General features: G+C 39.9%; 1 protein-coding gene across 7 annotated transcripts in view; it reads right to left on the bottom strand.

The window, feature by feature from the left end:
* The window catches only part of LOC6046401, a 213,409-nt gene that overhangs the window by 14,173 nt on the left and 175,081 nt on the right, over window positions 1-24,155 (bottom strand). For all 7 annotated transcript variants that reach the window (XR_005276524.1, XR_005276525.1, XR_005276527.1 and 4 more), the window contains 2 exons: window positions 462-564; window positions 244-393 (listed from right to left, as the gene is read on the bottom strand). Coding sequence is in view for 2 of the 7 variants with exons in the window: in XM_038248400.1 (XP_038104328.1) it covers window positions 244-393; window positions 462-564 (253 nt within the window). In the remaining 5 variants the exon portion in view is untranslated. The remainder of the gene's footprint in view (window positions 1-243; window positions 394-461; window positions 565-24,155) is intronic.

Genomic DNA, 24,155 nt, shown 5'->3' with positions numbered 1-24,155 from the left:
TACTACTTCTACTTTTCTATACAGTCCTTTGCTGACAAGAAAACTCTTACCATAAATGACATCTTTATCTTGTTTATCCTAGCGTAAAACTGACACTCTTCGACGTAAGTGCTAGAAATGCCCGTTTATCGCTATCGTACTCCCGTTTAAGGTGTCAGTCAACTTAGTTCTAACTGGAAAATTACACCAATTCACAGACTGATAAAACGTCACATCGCACACAACGTGATCAGCGCCACATACCTGCGTCACCTGCATCAGCTTCTTGACGACGTCCCGGCCCAGGATGTGGTCGAACACGGCCTGCAGAAAGGGTTCCGCCATGATGGACAGCTTCAGCTTGTCCCGGTGCCAGATGAGGACGCGCGATTCCTCCATCGCCATTATGGACACCTGCAGGATAAAGCAATATTTTTGATTGAGGACACCCTTTGGTGACGAATTTTCAAGGGGGAACCTACCTGAAAGTAATCATCGGTGGACACTCCGAACCACTCCGGTGAGTCCAGGAACTGATGGGGAAACACTATGTGCAGTGCTTTCTGGTTCTGGGACACCACGAGTCTGAAAACGAAAAATAAAAACAAATTTAGAAGGGAATTCGAGCTAGACTTGTTTTGTTTTAATGGGTTGCGACCATGAAATAAAACAAGTCCATTTGGCAAAATGGGAGGCGAACTCAAACGTAAACATATCATCAATTTGAGTGAACGAGAAGTGAACAAACCAATCATCGTCGGAGCGTTCTGTGTTTACGGATGACTAGACCACGGGAGATAAAACGCGAAACCACTGGCCGTAAAACTCAATTAACCCCTATGGGAGCATAAAAATGGGCTAAACTGGGTAAGGTGGACATTTCAAATTGAAATTAAAAAAATAACTGTAATGGTACCTACAACTTACAGATTTCTGAAAATTTTAAGTCTTTTGGTAAGGACGGTCCAAAATGTATAACTATTTGTAGCATAGCATAGCGATGCGGGTATGTACTACAATGGTCAATTCAATATTCTTAGACAATTGATTGTTGCCCGGTATAACCAAAAGATCTAACAACGTAAATTTCCACACTGTGCTTCAAGACTACGCCCTTACAGTCCCTGTAAAATAAATGTATGAATACTTGTAGGGACCAAGGTTGTTAATCGACAAAATTATCGTCGACAATATTATCGTCTAACGATAACGATAATGGTTATCGTTATCGTTATTTCAATAATTTTATCGGCGATAATCTTACCGCAGATAATGAACGATAACTCATTTGTCTAAAATCGACTTAAGGGCGCAAGGTAGCCGAAAATGGCTCCCAAATTATTTTTTCACTAACATGCTAATTTCTCGAAAACTACAACACCTATCAATCTAATTTATAGTTTGTTCTCTTGGGGGATGTCTAACGAAGATTTTCCGCCACGATTGAGATTGATAAGTTGAATATGGTGTTCTCATATGTTACCAAAACTTAGCATTTTATAAAATTTTGTGGATTTGACGAACTTCTGGTAAAGCGTGGAGGCACAATGCCATACCGAGAGCCCAAATCAAGTACAAGCAAGCTTTGCAAGTCAATTCCCTCTGGAACGGCGTTTAGTTTCATTAGATTTGAGGCTTAGTATGGTAATTAGAAGCAATTTTCTAAATAAATATTTTCAATATTTTCAAACCATTCGACATCATGCAACACGCGTGCAACACGCGCGTGGCATACATACGTTGTACGCTACAACAACAACAAAGCAAGCAAGCAGCAAGCAAGCAGGCATGCAGACAGCAATAGGGTATTCACTGTTACCAATTTATGAATGGTAACTTTTACAAACATCTTATTCATTTTACTAAATAGTTTTGTTCGTTTTTTTAGTTTTATGAAATTTGTGTACAATCGATTACGATTTTATATTTCATTTTCGTTGAAATCTGCTCAATTCATCATCGATTCTTTCCCAAATTTGATTAGATTTTATTGCTGTGCGTATAAAACAAAAACGTTCAATATTGTATTTCAATAAAGCTTCAGAACTCAAATCAATATTTTGTAAAAGAAGTCATCGGTTTGAGTATTACTCTATTTCCTTTCTGCGGGGCGTCTACCACGTTTGTTTTTGCTGCGCATGATAGTAGTTGTGCTGGGCCAAACGGGCATGAAGCGTGGTGGTAGTGAAGTGTGCTTGCTTGTTGTGTTGCAAACATAACTTTTAAGATTCTCAAAACATTAAATATGTTTAGAAAACCAGTTGAAGTCTTTAGTATACGGAAATGACCTTTACATAAACTATTTACTTCTCGTACAAAAAAATATTAAGAGTTATCTTGAAAATGTTTGCAATAAGTTTTGCAATAATTTGTTTTATTGAACAATTTTTTATAAAATTTTCCAAGAAATTAGGATATATCTACAGAACAAATTGTCTGATCGATGAGTTGTCTAGGGACAAAATGAAGATGCCTAAATCAAGAAATTTTATAAAAGTGTATTAGGCTGATGTAAATATTATTTAGAAGTTTATGTCCCTCGACACAAGTAAAGATCGCAAAGGGGCCCAGTCACGAAATTCTAGCAGGGTTCTAGCATAGTTCTCACAGAGCTGGAAATTCTTACAGCATTCAAGCATAAATGTTCCACGATTCTAGCATGATTCTGGTAGAACCAGCTTTACTAAAATATTTCGTGACTGGGGAGAGGGAAGTAGAATAAAAGTAATATTTCAAGCCACGATTTCAAAATATAAAAGAATAAAATAATAATAATTCGCTGGCCCCAAATTTTTTTAAAACATTTTTAAAGGAAAGCGTAATAAACTCTGAAAAAATTGCTTCAGACCTATTTGATTTCATATTGTTATTGGCTGGTTTGATGATAATTTCGAGCATCCCCCAAACATTATACCTCTGTACAAAATCGACATCCAAAATCTTTTGAGTAAAAGTTGTTTTGATGTATTTTTCAAAATAAAAAAAAATAATAAAATTAAGAAAAACAGAATGTTTCAAGAAACCTACTTTCAGACAAGAAGTTGATTTATTGATTGAAAAATTATATATTTTTTAATGCATTCATAATTTTTCAGCGGGATTTTTTTTACTAAATGTTGTTTCGCGCTATGGACGTTTTGATGAAGTTTATTCGTCCGAAATAATAATTTGGAGCCTAACGATTTCATCGAATGATAAAAATACAGAAGACTAATTGGGAAAATTGCATCATCGATTAAATTTATCAAAAATAATTTTAAAATGTATTTCTGTCAGCGTTAGAATATTTTCAAACATAAGCAGTTAAAAACAATTTGGATTTTTTTTTCGCTTTTCCTTTCCATTTATTTTTAACAAAAGCAAGTCTTTATTTGTTTAAAAATTTAGTTTATGAGCGATTCCCTACGATTTCGCAAATCGACTTTTCTTTTTTTATTTGGATGAAACCCTATGTCAAAAGAAGCAATTTTGCATCATTCGTTTTTCATGCCAATCTCCATACAATTTTGGGGGCTGGTCATACAAAAGGGTATTTAAATGTAAGAAATTCTGTATCTTGAGAAGGGATTTTCTTCGGCAAAGTTGTAGGTTATGATTAGGACTTTTCAGAAAAATCGAGTTTTTTTTATTCAATTTTTTATCACGAAAAGTAAAATTCCCAAAATACGTATTTTTTTAATATTTTTTAAAAGTTTTAGGGGACTAAAAAAGACAATTTCTAAGCCATAGTGCGTGATGGTGCAAAAATCTGGTTTTGAAGATATATTTTTTTAAATATCGAAAACCTGGACAAAATAATTATTAAAAATCATTTTTAAAGCAAAATCAAATTGGCAATCCAAAAGTACTTTAGGGTAAAGTAGTCATCAATGAGACATTCATTGAGAATTGAAAAGTACTTTTCGGTTGCAAATTTGATAATTCAATAATTAATTAATTATAAATATTTTTTTCCATAACCTGTTTTTGCACCATCACGCACTATGGCTCAGAAGATCTCTTTTAAAGTCCCCGAAAACATATAAAAAAATCGAATATTAAAAAAATACGTATTTTGGAAATTTTACTTTTAGTGATAATCATAACCTACAACTTTCCCGAAGACAACAAATCGATAAAAACTCCTTCTCAAGATATACATTTACACACCCATTTTGTATGACCAGCTCCCAAAATTGTAAGGAGACTTGTATGGAAAATCAAATGATGCATGGATAAAGTTTCATCTAAATAAAAAAACTGAGGAATTGTAGAGAACTACTCTTATACATATTTTTGCGTTCATGCATTTTTGAACGGTGAGAAACTCGTGAAATATAGCAAAAGTATATCTAAAAAAATCATGTGAGTTTTTGCAAACAAGCAGCCTTCGCATAAATGTCCCCTATACAAAAACAGCAAGCTGAGAAAAATGCAAGGCAACTTTGTCCCACACAAAAGGCTACGTGTAAAGTTTTCGAGAAAAAACTGTATTTCCTCCGGTTTTCTAGAACACTGCATATTTTAGTTTCTTTTTTTTATTTTTAAACAAGCTGCATCAATAACGCAAAATTGATGAAAATGCATATGGGACAATTATGTGTTTTTCAATTTGAAAAAATCTATGAAGTTTTGCATTTTTTCAAAAAACAGAGCAATAGTAGCTATTCAGCTACGTGTTATAAGCTTGGGGTTTAAACAAATAAACGATTAATATTTAAAAGTTTATACAATATTACCTACTTGACCAAGATGCCTAGCTCATATTGACGTTCTTCCTCCCTAGTCTTCGACAATTTGATAGCCGTGTGGGCTAAGGCGCAGTCCTCTTTTTGTGTGCTGTGTGGTTTGAATCCTGTCGGTTGCATTTTGACTCCATTTAACTATTGTTGAGTATTTGACTATCTTCCAGACATCATTTTAAATTGAGTGATTTGGAAACCTTTCAAGTGAGACCAATTGATAACTTCTCGAGAGAAGGTATATATTTATAGGATTAAATTTGGCATGTTAAGCTCTTTTTGAGGGAAATGAGATTCAAAAAAATAAATAAATTTGGTGAGTGTTTTACACTTTTCTGATTTCGAAGCGTATGGACAAAACAATACAAGTAACAACTGGAAGTTTGTTTGATTATTTTAACTAAATGATTTTAACAGTTATTAACAATATTATTCTTTGCTGCTCACGAAACCAAGAGAGTAATATATAAATATATTTCTTTGCTTCAAAATTTAAAGAGTCTAAGCCAAAAATATTTGGAAGATCGCTTTTAAAGTTTTCAAGTTATTCAAATTTGATTAAAGAGGAAAATGATCTGAACACCTTTTTAAAATCCCCTGTACAATTTTTTTTAAATGAAACCAACTACTTAACTAATAAATTAACTTTTCTGCTCGAAAAGAAACAATTATTGAGCAATTGTCTGAGATTACGGTCATTCGATTTTTTTTTTTGTATTTTTTAATCCGGCTGAAACTTTTTGGTGCCTTCGGATGCCCAAAAGCCATTTTGCATCATTAGTTTGTCCATATAATTTTTCATACAAATTTGGCAGCTGTCCATACAAAAATGATGTATGAAAATTCAAAAATCTGTATCTTTTGAGGGAATTTTTTGATCGATTTGGTGTCTTCGGAAAAGTTTCAGGTATGGATATGGACTATACTGAAAAAATATGATACACGGTAATAGTAGTTTATGCAACAAGTTGCAAAGAGGATTTTTTCAGTACGAGTCGTACAATTATCCAACGAGGTTCACCGAGTTGGATAAATACGTCGAGTGCTGAAAAAATCAAGTTTTGCAACGAGTTCCATACAACATTTTTTGCAATTCCGAAAAACAGCCATTGAGTGAAATTTTAAGTCAAATTTCTTGTATTTTGTAAATAAATCGTTTAAATCAATTTTTTTTTAAATGTTACTTTTCGAAACAAGTGCTGAAAGTTCAACTTTTCAGCACCCATTTCAGTGCTGAAAAGTAGAACTTTTCAGCATTTATTTTGAAAAGTTTTGCTATTCAATTCTTTTATTTTTGGTACAGAAAAGTAGGCTATTTCGTCGTTCAAGAATGACAGGAAAAGTAAGTAGTTTCACGACGGAATTGCAAAAAAAAAATTATGGTGATTTTTAATTTCACTTTTTGTCACTAAAACTTGATTTGCAAAAAACAATATTTTTTATTTATTTATTTTCTAATACGTTTTAGGGGACATCAAATGCCAACTTTTCAGAAATTTCCAGGTTGTGCAAAAAATCTTTGACCGAGTTATGGATTTTTGAATCAATACTGATTTAAAAAATAAATCGAAATATTGGTCGCAAAAATTTTTAACTCCCTTTTTTGATGTAAAATCAAATTTGCAATCAAAAAGTACTCCAGTGAAATTTTGATAAAGTGCACCGTTTTCAAGTTATAGTAATTTTTATGTAACTTTTTTGAAGATCTTTTTTTTTAAATTAGTGCACATGTTTGCCCACTTTTGAAAAAAAAATCGAAGAGCTGAGAAAATTCTCAATATTTTGCTTTTTTGAACTTTGTTGAAACGATCTTTAGTTGCTGAGATATTGCCATACAAAGATTTAAAAGCAAGAAAATTGATGTTTTCTAAGTCTCACCCAAACAATCCACAATTTTCTAATGTCTATATCTCAGCAACTAATGCTCCAATTTCAACATTCGCGAAATTTTCCGATCTGTTCGAAAATATTGTTTTAATTTTTTTCAAATCAAGACTATTATTTTAAAAGGGCCAAACATACAATATTACACCCTTTTGAAATGTTAGTCTTGATTTGAAAAAAAAATGAAAATTTAGTTTTCGAAAGGATCGGAAAATTTCACAAATGTTTCACATTTTAACATTGAAAATCGGAGTATTAGTTGCTGAGATGTCGACATTAGAAAATGGTGGGTCACTCAAACAGAGGGAGACTTAGAAAACATCAATTTTCCTGTTTTTAAATTGTGTATGGCAACATCTCAACAACTAAGGGTCGTATCAAAAAAGTTCAAATAATCAAAAATTCGTAACTCGGTCTAAGATTTTTTGCCCATTCTGGAAATTTTCTGAAAAGTTGGCATTTGATGTACTCTAAAACATATCAGAAATTAAAAAAAAATTAAATAGTGTTTTTTGCAACCCAAATTTTAGTGACAAAAAGTGAAACTAAAAATCAGCAAAAAAAATTACCGTGCATCATTTTTTTCAGTGTAGTCCTTATCCATACCTAAAACTTTGCCGAAGACACCAAATCGATTAAAAAAATTCCGTCAAAAGATACAGATTTTTGAACTTCCAGCTATCATTTTTGTATGAACAGCTGCCAAATTTGTATGGAAAATAAAATGGGCAAATTAATGATGCAAAATGGATTCTTTGGGCATACCGAACCCACCAAAAATGTGTCAGCCAACAACTGAACAATACATTTGTTATAGCTGAAATCTGTGAATATAAAAAAATTAACAAAAACAAAATGGAAACAATCAAAATTCATTTTTCTGTGTTGATTTTTGGTTTAAGCTTATTTCAACATATTTTGAATATAAGTGAAATTACAAAGTGCAAAATGCATGTTGCATGTTTCTTAGATTTTTTAGGGTAAAGTTTTAATCCCTAGATATTAGAGAGTTACAGAGCATTTTACAAATCTCCTTGATTTACATTTTTTAAATCGCGGCTTGAAATTCAAATTCTTATTATTATTTTGCCATCCCTAATTTGGATCTTTGCCAAACAGGAAAATATATTTTACCTCCACATGAACAAAACAATATTATTTTCTTTCAAATTTATCGAGGAGCATACACTTTTGGTATAATAGGGGACCTCATACAACACTGTGAGCCTCAAGAAACAAGCATTTTCGATCATTACCCTCTGAACGGCGATCTTTTACATGATTGGAAACCTAGCATAACGATTAGATGTATTAAAACAATAATATTAGTCAATGTTTTCAAATCACCCAGCATTTTGTAGCATGCGCGTATGCTCAAAGTTCGTGTTGGTTTGTGCAACAAAACACATTGTTGTGTGTGTTTTGATGCACGCAGCAGCACAATCAAACTATAGCAAGGATCCACGCCGAGAGCGATAGGGTATTGTTACTTATGTTTCTCATATAACAAACATTCATTTTCTAAGAGTTTGTTTTTCATTTAATGGGCTTTACAATTTGCTGGAATAAACAAAAACAATTTTACATTATGCTTGATGTAAAATCATATAATACAAGATATTGAACAATATATTTCGAGATTTTTTGCTATACAAATTTTAGCCTAATATTTTACAATTACTTTCCCAACAATAACAAATATTTTTGTAAATATATCTTCTTGTTGAAATAAAATAAATCAACTCTACATAGTTCACTTATATAACAATTACCCCATGAATCTCTTTGTGGCATCAACAAGCGTGCTGTCGCTGCTGTGCTGCGCAGCGTATGATAGTATTTGTGTTGTATCAAGCGAGCATAATAGTTTACCTCCGGTGGTTGGTCACTATTTTGTTTGACACTTTTTTAGTTTGTACCCTGTTGGTTGGACTAAGTCAAACAAAACTAAAAAGTAACGAACTGTTACTTTTTACACGGAACTCACCATTATTATCAAACCATACTTTTTTCAGTTAAAAAGAGTGTCAAACTAAAAAGTGTCAATTTAAGTGACAAAAAATGTTGTCAAACCGTCGTAATTTGAGTGTAGTTATTTGTATTTGCTTGTTTTATTGCAACCGTTTACCGAATTGCGATCTTGCATAATAATTAACGTTAGTTTTTATTTGATTTCAAATATTTATCGATATGCGAACATTTACTACTGATCCACGGAGTAAAAAAAGAGTTCCCAAAATCGTGAAAAAGCGTTCATGAAAATGGGAACCTCGAACAAAGTGTTCAAATCACATGGTACGATTTTGAAAAACGTACCGTGAAATTTGAACACTTTGTTCGTGGTTCCCATTTTCATGAACGCTTGTTCACGATTTTGGGAACTCTTTTTTCTCCGTATGGAGATTAGAAGATATCCTACACTAGAAATTAAAAATCAACTAAAAGAAACTGAATTAGTTCATTAGTTTATCAGTTGATTAGGAGCGTTCTTTTATTACGTAACGCATTTATTTTGCTTTTTTACCCTCTTTATGTGAAACATTCTCATCACACTTATTTTCATTAGATTTTTTCCATGTTTAAATCATCAAGAAATTACGTTATCCAAAATTTCCTTGTGGATAATTCTACGCCAACTCACAAACTTTGTCCTAAGGGGTCCCTATGCCACGAGATATCGAAAAATGTAGCTCTTATTCGTGATCAGGAACAAAAATTATCCCTTAGATCAAAGTTTCACGCAAATCGAAGAGGGGTCGATTCAACTTTTCCGATTTCGTGTGAGTTGACGAAAAATTACCCCTATACAAGTGCCTTTTCTGGCTGGCCATGATGCAGACTTCCAAAATTATTTCAAAAATATCAAATAAATAAATAAATTGTTCGCTCTACAGCATGGTCTTAGAATTCTTTTTTTGCAAGATCGAAACTACTCGAAACTGGGTGTCCGAAGGCTTGAATCTGTGAGTCGATCCAAACGACTTCTAAACCTGGACCCCTGGGTTAGGCCGCGACCTACATTTACTCCCCATCCGACGGAAGGCGTGATCAGACAAATCTCGTCTCGAAAAATGCAACTGAGCCGACTAGGATCAAACCCAGGCTATCTGGGTGAGAAGCAACCACGCTTACCACTACACCACCGAACTCGAAATCGTTGTCAGAATTTCACTTTGCAGAATCGAATCAATTCGGTTTATCTGATTATTGGTAATCTGAAATGATGGCCAATATGGCATTAGTAGAATATTGAGAATTTATAATTAGTTACCAATAAGCTGAACTCAAACCAAATAACCTAAATGTCGAGTAATAAAGTACGGGCTGTTTTTGAAAATGTCTGGTGAAATTATTTGAAAAAAATTATTCAAATTTTGATCTCATTATCTTACTGATTGTATTGATAATTAGTAACAAATGTAATAAGCATTTTTGTATAATGAAAATTGTTTTCAATCATTGTAGGAAACAATTTTAGCTAAAAGCATGGGAAATGTGAATGTGCTGTTTATGTATTCGTAACATCATTACGTCAATCAAAATGTTGCGCAACATGTTCAAAAATGTAGCACGGAAGAAGAACAACACAACTTCCCGGCCTACCTTGGGTCCTTAATTCAACTAAAGCGTGTTAAATTTTCAATGTTTTCTCCAAGAACATATGCTTTTTTAAATTTAGTAATATTATACTCTAAATTGTTCACAGAATACCGTAGTTTTTAGAAAGTACTCAAATATTGATCATTTGCTATACTGCCCCCTGTTCGCATAAATGTCCCATATGCAAAAAACAGCAAGCTGAGAAAAACGCAGGGCAAGTTTGTCCCACACATAAGGCTACGCGTTAAGTTTTTGCAAATTGGATTTTCTCCTGATTTCTAGAATCAAGTACTGAATGTTTTAGGCTTTTTTGAACGAACACATGATTTTGAACGAAACTGCAACTCAAAAGTGATGAAAATGCATATGGGACATTTATGCAAACAGGGGCAGTATATGTGATTCAAATGAAGCGAAATTTTGTTCCTTTTCCCCTTCACTTGAGTTTTTTTTCACAATATGGGTATCAAACGAAGTGAAATTTTGTATGCATTTTCATTTCATCAGATTTTTTTTACTAAACGCTGAAATACCGTATTTTTCCAATATACTAAAATTTTTAAAAGTTGCATTAAGGGGTTGTCGGAAATCACAAAATTTCATAACACAGAAAGTTTATTGAATCCACTAAAAAGATGATTTTCAATCACTCCTGAAAGTTTCATGAAGATATTACATGATTAAACTGAGTAAGAGACGATTTTAAGTTCAACATTTGGCCGTGCGCAAAGCGGACTAGCAAACTTTCTGAGCATTTTTCTAGAAACACCGAGTTGATTTACGGGTGCCACGATATCTCGAGATGGGATGGACCAAATTGGCTGAAATCCAGGGTGAAGACTCTCAAGACATATCCTGTGTGCATGACGAAGCCCGATTTTAAAATTTTCCTTTTGAAAAAAAAATACAAAAATCAAAAACTGACAAATTTTTTTTTGAAAAACACAAAAATATTTTAATCTTTCTTGAAAATATTTTTTTTAAATCAGCCTTCACACGGGACCGGTTTAATGAGTATTCACCAAAATTTTGAGCCGATTTGGTCAAAGCAGTGTTGAGATATTGTGGCAGCCGTTTTTTGAAACTTCTAACTTCAAATAGCTATATCTTGGCAAATATTCAACCAAATGTGTTCAAATATGTATTATTTATAGATGAAAATCTGGAGTTTTTTTTTGAAAAGGTCCAATAAACCAAATTTTCAATTTTTGCTTTTTGGGTGTTTGTTGATACACCTGACTCAATGCGGTTTCAAAAACACCCAAAAAGCAAAAACTGGGAATTTGGTTTATTGGACCTTTCAAAAAAAAAAAGTTCAAGATGGTATGTCAGAGACATAACCGAAAGACATAGGACCAAACAATTTGAATGTGTTTTTGGATTGCTAGTGAAATCTGAAATAAGATTATTTTATTTTGTTTCATAGATTTGTCGGCAAAATTGTCATAAATGTTCTCCCAAGGTGAACCTTCTATGAGGGCACCGGCAACTCCAGGTTGTGGCCACTACGGTCGAAATGTCAATTTTCATGTTCAGTATCAAAACCATGAATTTTGATATCCATATTGCCATCGTATGGTTGTGTTAAAGACCCTCCGGGCCCCGGGGAAACCTGCTTTGAGATCACCGGTCACTCAAGGTTGTGGCCACTACTGTCGGAATGCCAATTTTCATGTACAGTATCAAAAACCATGAATTTTGATACCAATATGCCTCAACTCGTATGGTTCTGTAAAAAGTCCTCCGGGCCCCGGGGGAACCTTCTTTGAGGGCACCGGCCACTCCAGGTTGTGGCCACTACTGTCAAAATGGCCATTATTATGTTCAGTATCAAAAACCATGAATTTTGATACCCATATTGCCACAACTCGTATGTTTCTGTAAATGTCCCCCCAGGCCCCGGGGGAACCTTCTTTGAGGGCACCGGCCACTCCAGGTTGTGGCCACTACTGTCGAAATGGCCATTATTATGTTCAGTATCAAAAACCATGAATTTTGATACCCATATTGCCACAACTCGTATGTTTCTGTAAATGTCCCCCCAGGCCCCGGGGAACCTTCTTTGAGGGCACCGGCCACTCCAGGTTGTGGCCACTACTGTCGAAATGGCCATTATTATGTTCAGTATAAAAACCATGAATTTTGATACCCATATTGCCACAACTCGTATGTTTCTGTAAATGTCCCCCAGGCCGCGGGGAACCTTCTTTGAGGGCACCGGCCACTCCAGGTTGTGGCCACTACTGTCGAAATGGCCATTATTATGTTCAGTATCAAAACCATGAATTTTGATACCCATATTGCCACAACTCGTATGTTTCTGTAAATGTCCCCCAGGCCCCGGGAACCTTCTTTGAGGGCACCGGCCACTCCAGGTTGTGGCCACTACTGTCGAAATGGCCATTATTATGTTCAGTATCAAAACCATGAATTTTGATACCCATATTGCCACAACTCGTATGTTTCTGTAAATGTCCCCCAGGCCCCGGGGAACCTTCTTTGAGGGCACCGGCCACTCCAGGTTGTGGCCACTACTGTCGAAATGGCCATTATTATGTTCAGTATCAAAACCATGAATTTTGATACCCATATTGCCACAACTCGTATGTTTCTGTAAATGTCCCCCAGGCCCCGGGGAACCTTCTTTGAGGGCACCGGCCACTCCAGGTTGTGGCCACTACTGTCGAAATGGCCATTATTATGTTCAGTATAAAAACCATGAATTTTGATACCCATATTGCCACAACTCGTATGTTTCTGTAAATGTCCCCCAGGCCCCGGGGAACCTTCTTTGAGGGCACCGGCCACTCCAGGTTGTGGCCACTACTGTCGAAATGGCCATTATTATGTTCAGTATCAAAACCATGAATTTTGATACCCATATTGCCACAACTCGTATGTTTCTGTAAATGTCCCCCAGGCCCCGGGGAACCTTCTTTGAGGGCACCGGCCACTCCAGGTTGTGGCCACTACTGTCGAAATGGCCATTATTATGTTCAGTATAAAAACCATGAATTTTGATACCCATATTGCCACAACTCGTATGTTTCTGTAAATGTCCCCCAGGCCCCGGGGAACCTTCTTTGAGGGCACCGGCCACTCCAGGTTGTGGCCACTACTGTCGAAATGGCCATTATTATGTTCAGTATAAAAACCATGAATTTTGATACCCATATTGCCACAACTCGTATGTTTCTGTAAATGTCCCCCAGGCCCCGGGGAACCTTCTTTGAGGGCACCGGCCACTCCAGGTTGTGGCCACTACTGTCGAAATGGCCATTATTATGTTCAGTATCAAAAACCATGAATTTTGATACCCATATTGCCACAACTCGTATGTTTCTGTAAATGTCCCCCCAGGCCCCGGGGAACCTTCTTTGAGGGCACCGGCCACTCCAGGTTGTGGCCACTACTGTCGAAATGGCCATTATTATGTTCAGTATAAAAACCATGAATTTTGATACCCATATTGCCACAACTCGTATGTTTCTGTAAATGTCCCCCAGGCCCCGGGAACCTTCTTTGAGGGCACCGGCCACTCCAGGTTGTGGCCACTACTGTCGAAATGGCCATTATTATGTTCAGTATCAAAAACCATGAATTTTGATACCCATATTGCCACAACTCGTATGTTTCTGTAAATGTCCCCCCAGGCCCCGGGGGAACCTTCTTTGAGGGCACCGGCCACTCCTGGTTGTGGCCACTACTGTCGAAATGGCCATTATTATGTTCAGTATCAAAAACCATGAATTTTGATACCCATATTGCCACAACTCGTATGTTTCTGTAAATGTCCCCCCAGGCCCCGGGGGAACCTTCTTTGAGGGCACCGGCCACTCCAGGTTGTGGCCACTACTGTCAAAATGGCCATTATTATGTTCAGTATCAAAAACCATGAATTTTGATACCCATATTGCCACAACTCGTATGTTTCTGTAAATGTCCCCCCAGGCCCCGGGGGAACCTTCTTTGAGGGCACCGGCCACTCCAGGTTGTGGCCACTACTGTCGAAATGGCCATTATTATGTTCAGTATAAAAAACCATGAATTTTGATACCCATATTGCCACAACTCGTATGTTTCTGTAAATGTCCCCCCAGGCCCCGGGGGAACCTTCTTTGAGGGCACCGGCCACTCCTGGTTGTGGCCACTACTGTCGTAATGGCCATTATTATGTTCAGTATCAAAAACCATGAATTTTGATACCCATATTGCCACAACTCGTATGTTTCTGTAAATGTCCCCCCAGGCCCCGGGGGAACCTTCTTTGAGGGCACCGGCCACTCCTGGTTGTGGCCACTACTGTCGAAATGGCCATTATTATGTTCAGTATCAAAAACCATGAATTTTGATACCCATATTGCCACAACTCGTATGTTTCTGTAAATGTCCCCCCAGGCCCCGGGGGAACCTTCTTTGAGGGCACCGGCCACTCCAGGTTGTGGCCACTACTGTCGAAATGGCCATTATTATGTTCAGTATAAAAAACCATGAATTTTGATACCCATATTGCCACAACTCGTATGTTTCTGTAAATGTCCCCCCAGGCCCCGGGGAACCTTCTTTGAGGGCACCGGCCACTCCAGGTTGTGGCCACTACTGTCGAAATGGCCATTATTATGTTCAGTATAAAAACCATGAATTTTGATACCCATATTGCCACAACTCGTATGTTTCTGTAAATGTCCCCCCAGGCCCCGGGGGAACCTTCTTTGAGGGCACCGGCCACTCCTGGTTGTGGCCACTACTGTCGTAATGGCCATTATTATGTTCAGTATCAAAAACCATGAATTTTGATACCCATATTGCCACAACTCGTATGTTTCTGTAAATGTCCCCCCAGGCCCCGGGGGAACCTTCTTTGAGGGCACCGGCCACTCCTGGTTGTGGCCACTACTGTCGAAATGGCCATTATTATGTTCAGTATCAAAAACCATGAATTTTGATACCCATATTGCCACAACTAGTATGTTTCTGTAAATGTCCCCCCACGCCCCGGGGGAACCTTCTTTGAGGCCACCGGCCACTCCTGGTTTTGGCCACCACTGTCGAATTGGCCATTTTTCATGAGAACCGCCGCATCATAGCGACTTCCACGCCGTCCGCTTCGCTCGAATTTTCTCCTTCTGCTGCCGGTGGTTCTTCCTTCAGGTTGCTGGTCCTCTTCTTCTATTGGCCGCTGCTGCTGCTGCTCCGCGCCGGCCCGACGTGCACAGTTCGAGTGCTCGTTCCAAAGTGACTTGCTTTTGCGAAATTTTCTGCTTAAATAGCGGCACAGCCGGAGAACGGCACAAAGGGGCGCGGCCTCCAATGCATACGCTCGCTCTGATTGGTCATCTGTCCGATTTGTACTGAAAAATTACTCATTTTGATTGCATGTTTTAAGTGCTTTAACTATGTTTAGTCAGACTATCTATGTAGTTAAACAATAGCTGAAGTCTTCCTCTTTCGATTGGTGGTCCAACCGTCTGGATTGATTCACAGGAAAAAGATATAAGCGTTCAAAATGTCCCCTTTTTAACGCTTAAAAGTGACGCTTTGGATCGAATTTCTGAACTGGCCCCCAATATAGTAAGTAGAGACATAGTCCTATGTCAAAATCCAGAAATGTATATTTAAATGCCCTGAAAACAGATTTTAAAGAAGTTCAAACGTGTGCTCAAACCAACCTCTGAATTTTTGCCGATTTACATATATGTTAAATTTAAATTTTGTATGCATTTTCTTTTCATTTGATTTTGTTCTGCCCATAATTGAAAATTCGGCTATTATGCCAAATCAAGTATTCCGAGAAAAACGCGTTTTAGTGTTTGTTACAAAATCTCCGTCAAGGTAATTTCCCATAAGAGTGGAATATTAGCCTTTTAGTTTTCCCAGTTCCAGAAGATGCGTTGGAACATCCTCTACCACCTGGTGCTAATATCTCGTTTTTGCCAAAAGTGGATAATAGCCGCTTTATAACTTTCGGGTCTACTAGGGTGACCCACTTAGTTAATAAATGCTACAAGGCAAGGGGATCGAAACATAAAACTCAATGGGGTGAGTGGGTGGTCCAAATAACTCCCTCTTTGAACCTCAGGGTCGGCATAAATTATGCTCACGAGGCAGGAAAACACTGGTGTTCGTCTTGAGATAAACTCCTCGGTTTTCTCGTCAAATGGTCACTTTTATTGTCACGGCTTCCTCCTAAACCTGACCTTCTCCCTCCTGTCCTAACCCACTTCCTTATTGTCTATCTCCTACCTTGACACTTTCTCTTCTTTGTCCGTGGGCGGACCTGCTGCTCGGGGCCCCTCAGCTACTGCTGCCGCTGCTGCTGGATCTGCTGACGCGATCGCTGTCTCCGACCTCGGCCTGCTCGCGCTGCTCGCTGGCCTGGGGTGGCTTGTCGTGGCCGTCGGCGTTCCGACGCACGGGTTGATGCTGCTGCAGCCTTCGCTGGACCCTCGTTTGTCTGCCCTCTGCGCGTCCTCGAGTGTGTTGACGGACTCGAGCTTCAGCTACCGCTGGTCTTGCCCGGTTTCCGGCGCAGGGTTGGTTGATGTAAGGCAGGTCTTCGGGTGTGGCTCGTGGTTCCCGGATGGAGGACTCACACGACTCAGCTTTGAGCGGCTGGTCGCTGGTCGACACCGATTGTGCACGGTGGACGGGTTGGGGATACCACTTGCGAGCCACGGGGTGTTCCGGAAGATCCGAGTCGCGGATTCCGGCTTTTGTAGCTAAAACTACGGGGTCCTGTGATGAGATGGGGGAACAAGATGGCGGTTACACTGGGCGTTGGTTTCGGGGCACAGATCAGGGTTATTGACGGGTTCGCGGGTTTACCTGGATGTCCTGGGGTGTCTTGCACGGTCTTTCCGTGTCCTCCGTGAAGTCCTTCTCCTTGGTGAGTCGCGGCACTTCACTTAATCACGCCGCGGAGCTTTAAGCGTAGCTCGGACGGCTTTCTTCGCGATCTGTACGACGCGTACACTTTCCGATACACCGGGCAAATGGCCGATCTACGGCAGGACATGGAACCGCGAACCTCTGATCCGGCGAAGTCCCATATTTCGCCCCATCATCATCATCATCCTTTTCGCCACCGCTACCATCCTTGCGATGTTCTTCGGCCCTCTGGTGGTGGCTAGCGGCGTTACTCCATCTCATTGGCGATCTCATACGGGGTGGTCGCGCTCGCTCTCCGTGGGTGACACAAACCGAATCGTCTCACTCTCAACGAACACACTCGCTAACCTGCCCCTGTGTCACTGGAATTCACTCACTACACACCCACTGGTTACACTCTCCTCCCACTCGGGTAAAAAAAATATTAGTGAAGCTAATATTTTTTTTTAACATTCACTTCAATAAGATGTAGCGTCCTGCTGAACCTACGTCGTAACCACTGCATTCTCACAAAATCACTTTTCACACTTCTTATGTTTTGCGCGCAGTAGTTGACAGGAATTTACTCGAATAAAAATGCGTTTTACTAGGTCCTGCAGACGAATACTTGAAAGGAGACATTTCGCACAGTGTGGGTTGTGTTGGGGTCATAAGGTTTCATCGTTGTAACACAAGTGTTCAACTCCACGCTGTTTAATCGGTTTTACCAATGTACTGGCCCTCAATGTTTCTTCAACTCCGGCCTCCAGCAACACATCACAAAGTCCTACTAACCAACAAAAATGAGGAACAATTTAAAACCGTTACTATTTACAAAATTTACAATTTACATCACAGAATAAATAAATAAATAAATAAATAAATAAATAAATAAATAAATAACAAATAAAATATGTACAAATTAAAACTAGCATGCAACATTTTTCTATTTACATCAGTCCTGAATTGGATCGGGGTCATAAGTTATCATCGCTCGAAAGCTCCTCTCTGTTTCAAGACTGTAATAAGTCTGTACTGACCATCAATATCTTACCGACTCCGGTCTCCAGCGATTCCAATCAGATGACTGAGATAATTTAAAGAATTTTATTATGAATAATCTTTATTTTTGGAATTTTCAAGCAAGCAAATTTTATTTATTTTTTTGTATTTTTTTTTTATATTTTTGAATAAATTAAGCATGCAATTAAAAAAAATACCCTAAATTTCCGGAAATAAATAAATTTAAAAAAAAAAAAACATGTTCAAAACGACGCAATTTTACGGTACCATCTTCATTTCATACGCGCACGCGAAATATTTCAATTGTCGGAGTTGACCCGATTGTGTTGATAACGTTATCACTTCTTCATCTGTGTATGCAATCAGCTCCCGTTTGTCAACTGTCATGCTAATGTCAAACTATTGTCAAGCTCCATGTGATCAATATGTGCTTGAATAATATGGTAAGTCGCAATGATTTTACAATTAGGAAAATGTTTAGTTTATTCGACCCTTACTGAGGGAAATTTAATCAGTTTAAGATCACACCAGATCTGGTTACGCGTTTGTGATCGATAAATAGTGGATTCTCAAGTGAGGTCGAATAAACTTAATGATTTCCTAGTTGGAAGATCATTGTTGGTATGCTACATGTGAATGAAAGAAAAAAAAATGATATGAGGAAAATATGCGTTCAAAGGTAAGTACTGTGAACTAAAATTGACTAGACTATTCAGACGACGACGTACTACAAGACGTAACGACTGACTTTGAAAACTTTCTATTTTGCGCAAATAAGTTATTGTAAATTTACTACTGGACAGTGACTTTGGAGGTTATGATATCTACGTACAACATTCGCACTCATACAGGCATACGCCATCGATCACTAAGTATTGCAGTACTAGATAAGATCTTTACAATACTGCATACAAAGATAATCAATGCAACTGCTGCATTCATGTGCAAACTGCATTTCGTTCATCAACTCCTCTCAATGAAACAACACAAAACAAATTAAAATCAATTAAAATGTGAAAAAAAAACAATTCTCTTTGATTGACCTAGGATTTTACTAATAATGACGACTTTCTTCTACAAAATCTGCCTACAGTGCATCTGCATCGCACTGCTGCACAACATAATGCACCTGCACTCCCGAAACATGGCGGAATTATGCAGAAGGGAATGGACAACTGGACCAGATGAACTTTTTGTCGGACTAGCTGTCGGAGCACCTCCTGACCTTCCACGGGAATCGGCTGCATTCATGCTCCATGCGCGGCAAACTACGCCTTCAAGTCACCTGCTGAGAACACTCCCAGGGACTTTCCATTCATGTCGGCGACTTCGTACGAACTTGTACCCTTCTTGGCGACAATGACACACGGCACGTACTGAGGACCCAGCTTGGCGTTATAATCGTTACCTGCAGACGACAGTCGGAATGACCGCTTGAAAACCCGCTGGCCAACGTCAAACGAAGGTGAGTACCTCTTGTGACGCAGATCGTATGTCCTTTTTGTGCTCTCGTGAGCCTTTTTAAGATTCTCTCTTACCATTTCCCAGATTTTCCTACTCACTCCCTTCATCGCCTCCATCCTCTCTTCTTCTGTGAGATCCTCGTCTTTTTCCAACCGATGCTGAGTACCACGAGTGACAATTTCGTGCCCAAACACTATGCGATGTGGGGTGAATTTTGTTGTTGAGTGCACCGTGTTGTTCAACACGTGCTCGATCTCCGAGATCTTTGTGTCCCACAAACGTTGGTTCTCACGAACGTACGTGCGGATCATCGCATTGATCGTTCGGTTCTGCCTTTCCGCCGGGTTCGCTTGGCTACGGTGACGAGCATTCGCCCAATGCTGAATCTCGTACTTCTGCAGCAACTCCTGGAACTCCTTGGACAGAAATGTCGTGGCGTTGTCCGTGATCAAGTACTGTGGTACCGACAACTTTCGCAACCAATTTTGCTCAAAAATCGTGCACAATGAACTAGCCGATATCTTCTTCACCGGAACAAGAAGGCAGTACTTAGAGAAGATGTCAAGAATGACCAATAAGTGGGCATTGCCCTGCTTGCTTCTGGGAAGAGATTGGATGTAATCCATGCACACGATCTGAAACGGTTTGGTTGCTACTCGCTGCTTTCCCATCTCTGGTGCCATCGACACCGTGGAATGTTTATTCTCCTTACACGAGTCGCATCTCCCAATGTGCTTCTTGAGGTCGGCACTCATTCTCGGCCAATAATACCTTCTTTTCAGCTGCTCGATGCACTTCTCAAAGCCGATGTGAAGCTTTCCATCGTGCTCGCTTTTCAGCACCTCTCGACGCTTAGATTCCGGCACGCACTCTTTCCACTCAAACCGGTAGTCTAGAACATCCGATTGAGAAGAAACGAGCTTGTACAGCCGGCCATCGTCGATCCGGAAGTCCATGTACTTCTCGGGATCCTCGGTCACAGCCTGAAACAGGTTGTTGTACCACGCGTCTCCATCGTTCGCACCTAGCGACTCCATCGACCGAGACAGAGCATCCGGCACGATGTTGTCTTTTCCGCGACGGTGTTTGACTTCCATGTCGTATTGTTGAAGTGTTATGCTCCATCTGCTGAGCCGCGAAGATGAGCGCCACTTCGATCTCATGATGAATGAGAGCGCAGACGAGTCCGTGACGAGTGTGAAATGGGTTCCCTCGATGTAACCACGGAACTTCTCAATGCACCGGAGCGCGGCCAATCCCTCCTTCTCGGCGGCATGGTAATTGAGCTCGGCTCCATTCAGTTTCTCCGAGTGATATGCGATAACCTTCTCTACCCCATCGTGAACTTGCGTTAGAACTCCTGCGAGAGCGGAATCGCTAGCGTCGGTCTGCACGCAGAACGGGACGCTAAAGTCCGGGTTGGCCATCACGGGCGCGGAAATCAAACGCTCCTTGATGACTTGAAAAGCCTCATCTGCTTCCTTAGTCCACTGCACCCTCTTAGGCTTATTTTTAAGTAAGTTTGTGAGAGCAGCAGTTATTTCGGAAAAGTTCTCGATAAACCTGCGGTAATAATTTATCATACCGAGGAATCGCCTCAAAGCCCGTATCGAATTTGGGACCTGATACCCTAGAATCGCTTGAACTCGATCTGGGTTAGGCCTGAGTCCATCTCTGGACAAAATATATCCGAGATACGGTAGTTCAGGACAACAGAAATTGGACTTTTCATAATTAATATACAAATTTGCTTGTGAAAGCCGTCTCGCAAGGTCTTTTAACTTTTGTATGTGGTCGTCGAAAGAATGACTTGCCACAACAATGTCGTCAAGGTACACAAAAATGGAAGGTTCAAGTGCACCATGACCTAAAACTCGATCCATTAGCTTGCTGAGGGTTGCCGGGCTATTGATCAGTCCAAACGGCAAGCGAGTGAACTGAAACAGGCCTTTTCCTGGAATGGAGAACGCTGTAAACTTGCGCGAATCCTCATTCAGGGGCACCTGCAGAAAAGCTTGACTCAAGTCGATCGTTGACAGATATTTAAATGGACCTAAATGGCTTAGAATTCTGTTTTGATGGGGGAGAGGATATGCATCCCTCTTGGTTCGCTCATTCAGCTTCCGGGCGTCCAGGCACAGCCTGACGTCTTCGCTGTCTCTCTTCTTTACCGGTACCACCGGTAAAGCCCAGTCAGAGTCGGACGGTTCAATAATGTTGTTCTCCAGCATGGCGTCCACAGCTCGATGAATTTTCCCTTGAATTTCCGGGCTCCAAGGATACGGGTTCTTCCTTACAGGATCCGCTCCCTGAAACTCCTCCTTGATCTCGATCCTATGCTCGATCAGATCCGTTTTGCCGAAACTTCCTGGACGTGCAACTAAAAACAACTTCTTGACCTCCTCCAACTGCTGTAACTGATCTTCACTGAAATGTTCTTCTTCTTCTTCTACGTTGGCTTCTTCTGTTTCGTCGATCGCATCGACGAACTCGTACGTGCTTGGCCTAATCCCGAATCGCTGCCAGAAATCATATCCCAAGATACATCTCCGTGCCAGCTTCGGTGCGACTAGGACCGGTAGAATCCTCGTAACTCCGTTGAACGTGATTGGAATGTCCGTACTTCCTAGCACTTCCAAATCTTGTCCTGTTGCTGTCTTCAGGGTTGTAGTTGTGGGTTTAAGTTTAAGTTGTAAATCTTTCATCAGTTTTCTCCCTCCGATTACTGTTCGTTGTGCTCCGCTGTCGAGCAATCCAATTACAGAAATTCCCAGCATGTCGACCTTCACAAACGGCCTAGAGTCGTTACTGAGGGTGATGAGCATCGATGCAATCTCAGACTCCCCCGCAACTTCTCTTCTAACCCGTGAATAGCCGAGCTGATCTAAAATTTCTGCTGGATTCTCTTCGCCGGAATCGTGAGGTTCAGGTGGAATCTGTTTCCGCCTGCTTCGTCTTACTGAGCAGTCCCGTTTTGGTTTAGACTCACAAAACGGACAACTTCCAGTTTCGAAACCTGGAAAACTGCAACGCTCGCAAAAGAGATTCAGCTCCATCGGACAATCAGCAAAACCATGGCCTGGCTCGTGGCAATTATAGCAAACACCCCGCTTCACAGGAATGTAAGCATTCACAATCCGCTGCAAGGCTTTGATTCCGCTTAACACCGATGCTGAACTCCGTTGTGTTTGTTTAGTTTCCTGTTCCGGTCTGTACTCCCTCCTTGGTTCCTCACGATTCTGATGCTCTCTGCTTTCTTGTGAGCTTTCGTTCTGCTCACGCTTCTGTGTCTCTTGTTTCGGTTTGTCCTGGTTCCGGTTCTGATGTCGGATTCCACCAGAATTGTTCTGCTTCTGCTGGAAAAACTGTCTGTTGTTTTTGCTGTTGTGGAAATGTTGTTGTTGTTCTTTAATCTCGTCAATCCTCACTGAATTTGAGGAAAACCTCTCCTTCCTCTGTCGAAACATGTTCCCGTTTATAGCGTCAAACTTCTTACAAAACTCTTTCATTTTAGGAATGTCGGAGATGTTAGCGGCAAGCATGGCGATTTGGCACTCCTCACGCGTGTTTCGGAAAAGCACCTCAAACTTCCGCTTATCATCCCAAGGACTCGACATATTCCTGAAGATCCGGACCATGTCCAAGTAAAAGTCCTGGAACTTCTCTCTAGCACCTTGTTTACGGTTGCTGGCTTGACGCTCGTAAACATAATCCATGTCGACAGGTAAGAACTCTGCTTTCAACTCCTCTACTAATCTCCTCCAAGAACCCAATTCGTTGTTTCCATTCACCTCCATAAACCACGTTCGTGCCTTATGAGTGAACAGGTGGTGAGCACTTAGAAACAGCTCATCCTCGGAAAAGTGTTCCGAACGCGCGTTGAACTCAACTTCCTTTAAGAATTCATTCAGCTTTCGTCCGTTATCCATACCATCGTAATGAATCGCCCACTTGTGAGCCGGCAAACGTTTTTTCACCGTCAATCCACCGTGTGTTGACGCTCCATTCACGTTTGGTTTGTTGTTGCTTTTTGTACCTTCCGATTCATTCAAACTCGTTTCTACGCTACCCTTTTGTTTAAGCCAATCCAAAAAAACCTTCTGGTTTGACTTTCCTTCTCCTGAGTTCTTGGGAACTCTCTCCGCGATTTGGGTACTGTTGGTGGATTTGCAAGGCTTGTCCTTCTCCTTCTGGGTTGCCTCCAACATCTGAATCTGATTCATCAATTGGTGTACTACGGTAATGAGTTCCTTGTTTGTAGCAAGAAGCCTCTCCTTCGTAGCATTATGTTGCACCTTGTTACCATCACCAGTACCTTTCTCATTCTCTTTCTCTATCTGTCCTTCTTCACTCACCACTTCCTCTCTCAGTAATCTTGTTAAGCTTTCATTGACCAAAGCCAACTCAGCTGTTCTAACTACTGGAAGGTGAGAAGTGAGCGAGTAATATGTATTGATTAACTCCATACATACTCTCGCGAGTGTCGCTATGCTGGTCAATTTCCTCTCATCGGTGACTCTCTCTTTGAGACGCATCAACCGGAATAAGAAATGAACCAGTCTCGTTTTGTAAACCTGAGCGGGAGCTCGTTGTGATCTACTAGACTCCAGATGTCGT

Source organism: Culex quinquefasciatus, chromosome 1, assembly GCF_015732765.1.
Source record: "Culex quinquefasciatus strain JHB chromosome 1, VPISU_Cqui_1.0_pri_paternal, whole genome shotgun sequence".
Classification (NCBI taxonomy): Eukaryota; Metazoa; Arthropoda; class Insecta; order Diptera; family Culicidae; genus Culex; species Culex quinquefasciatus.
The sequence above is the reverse complement of the archived record's forward strand: the minus strand, read 5'-3'. Positions and strand labels throughout refer to the sequence as shown.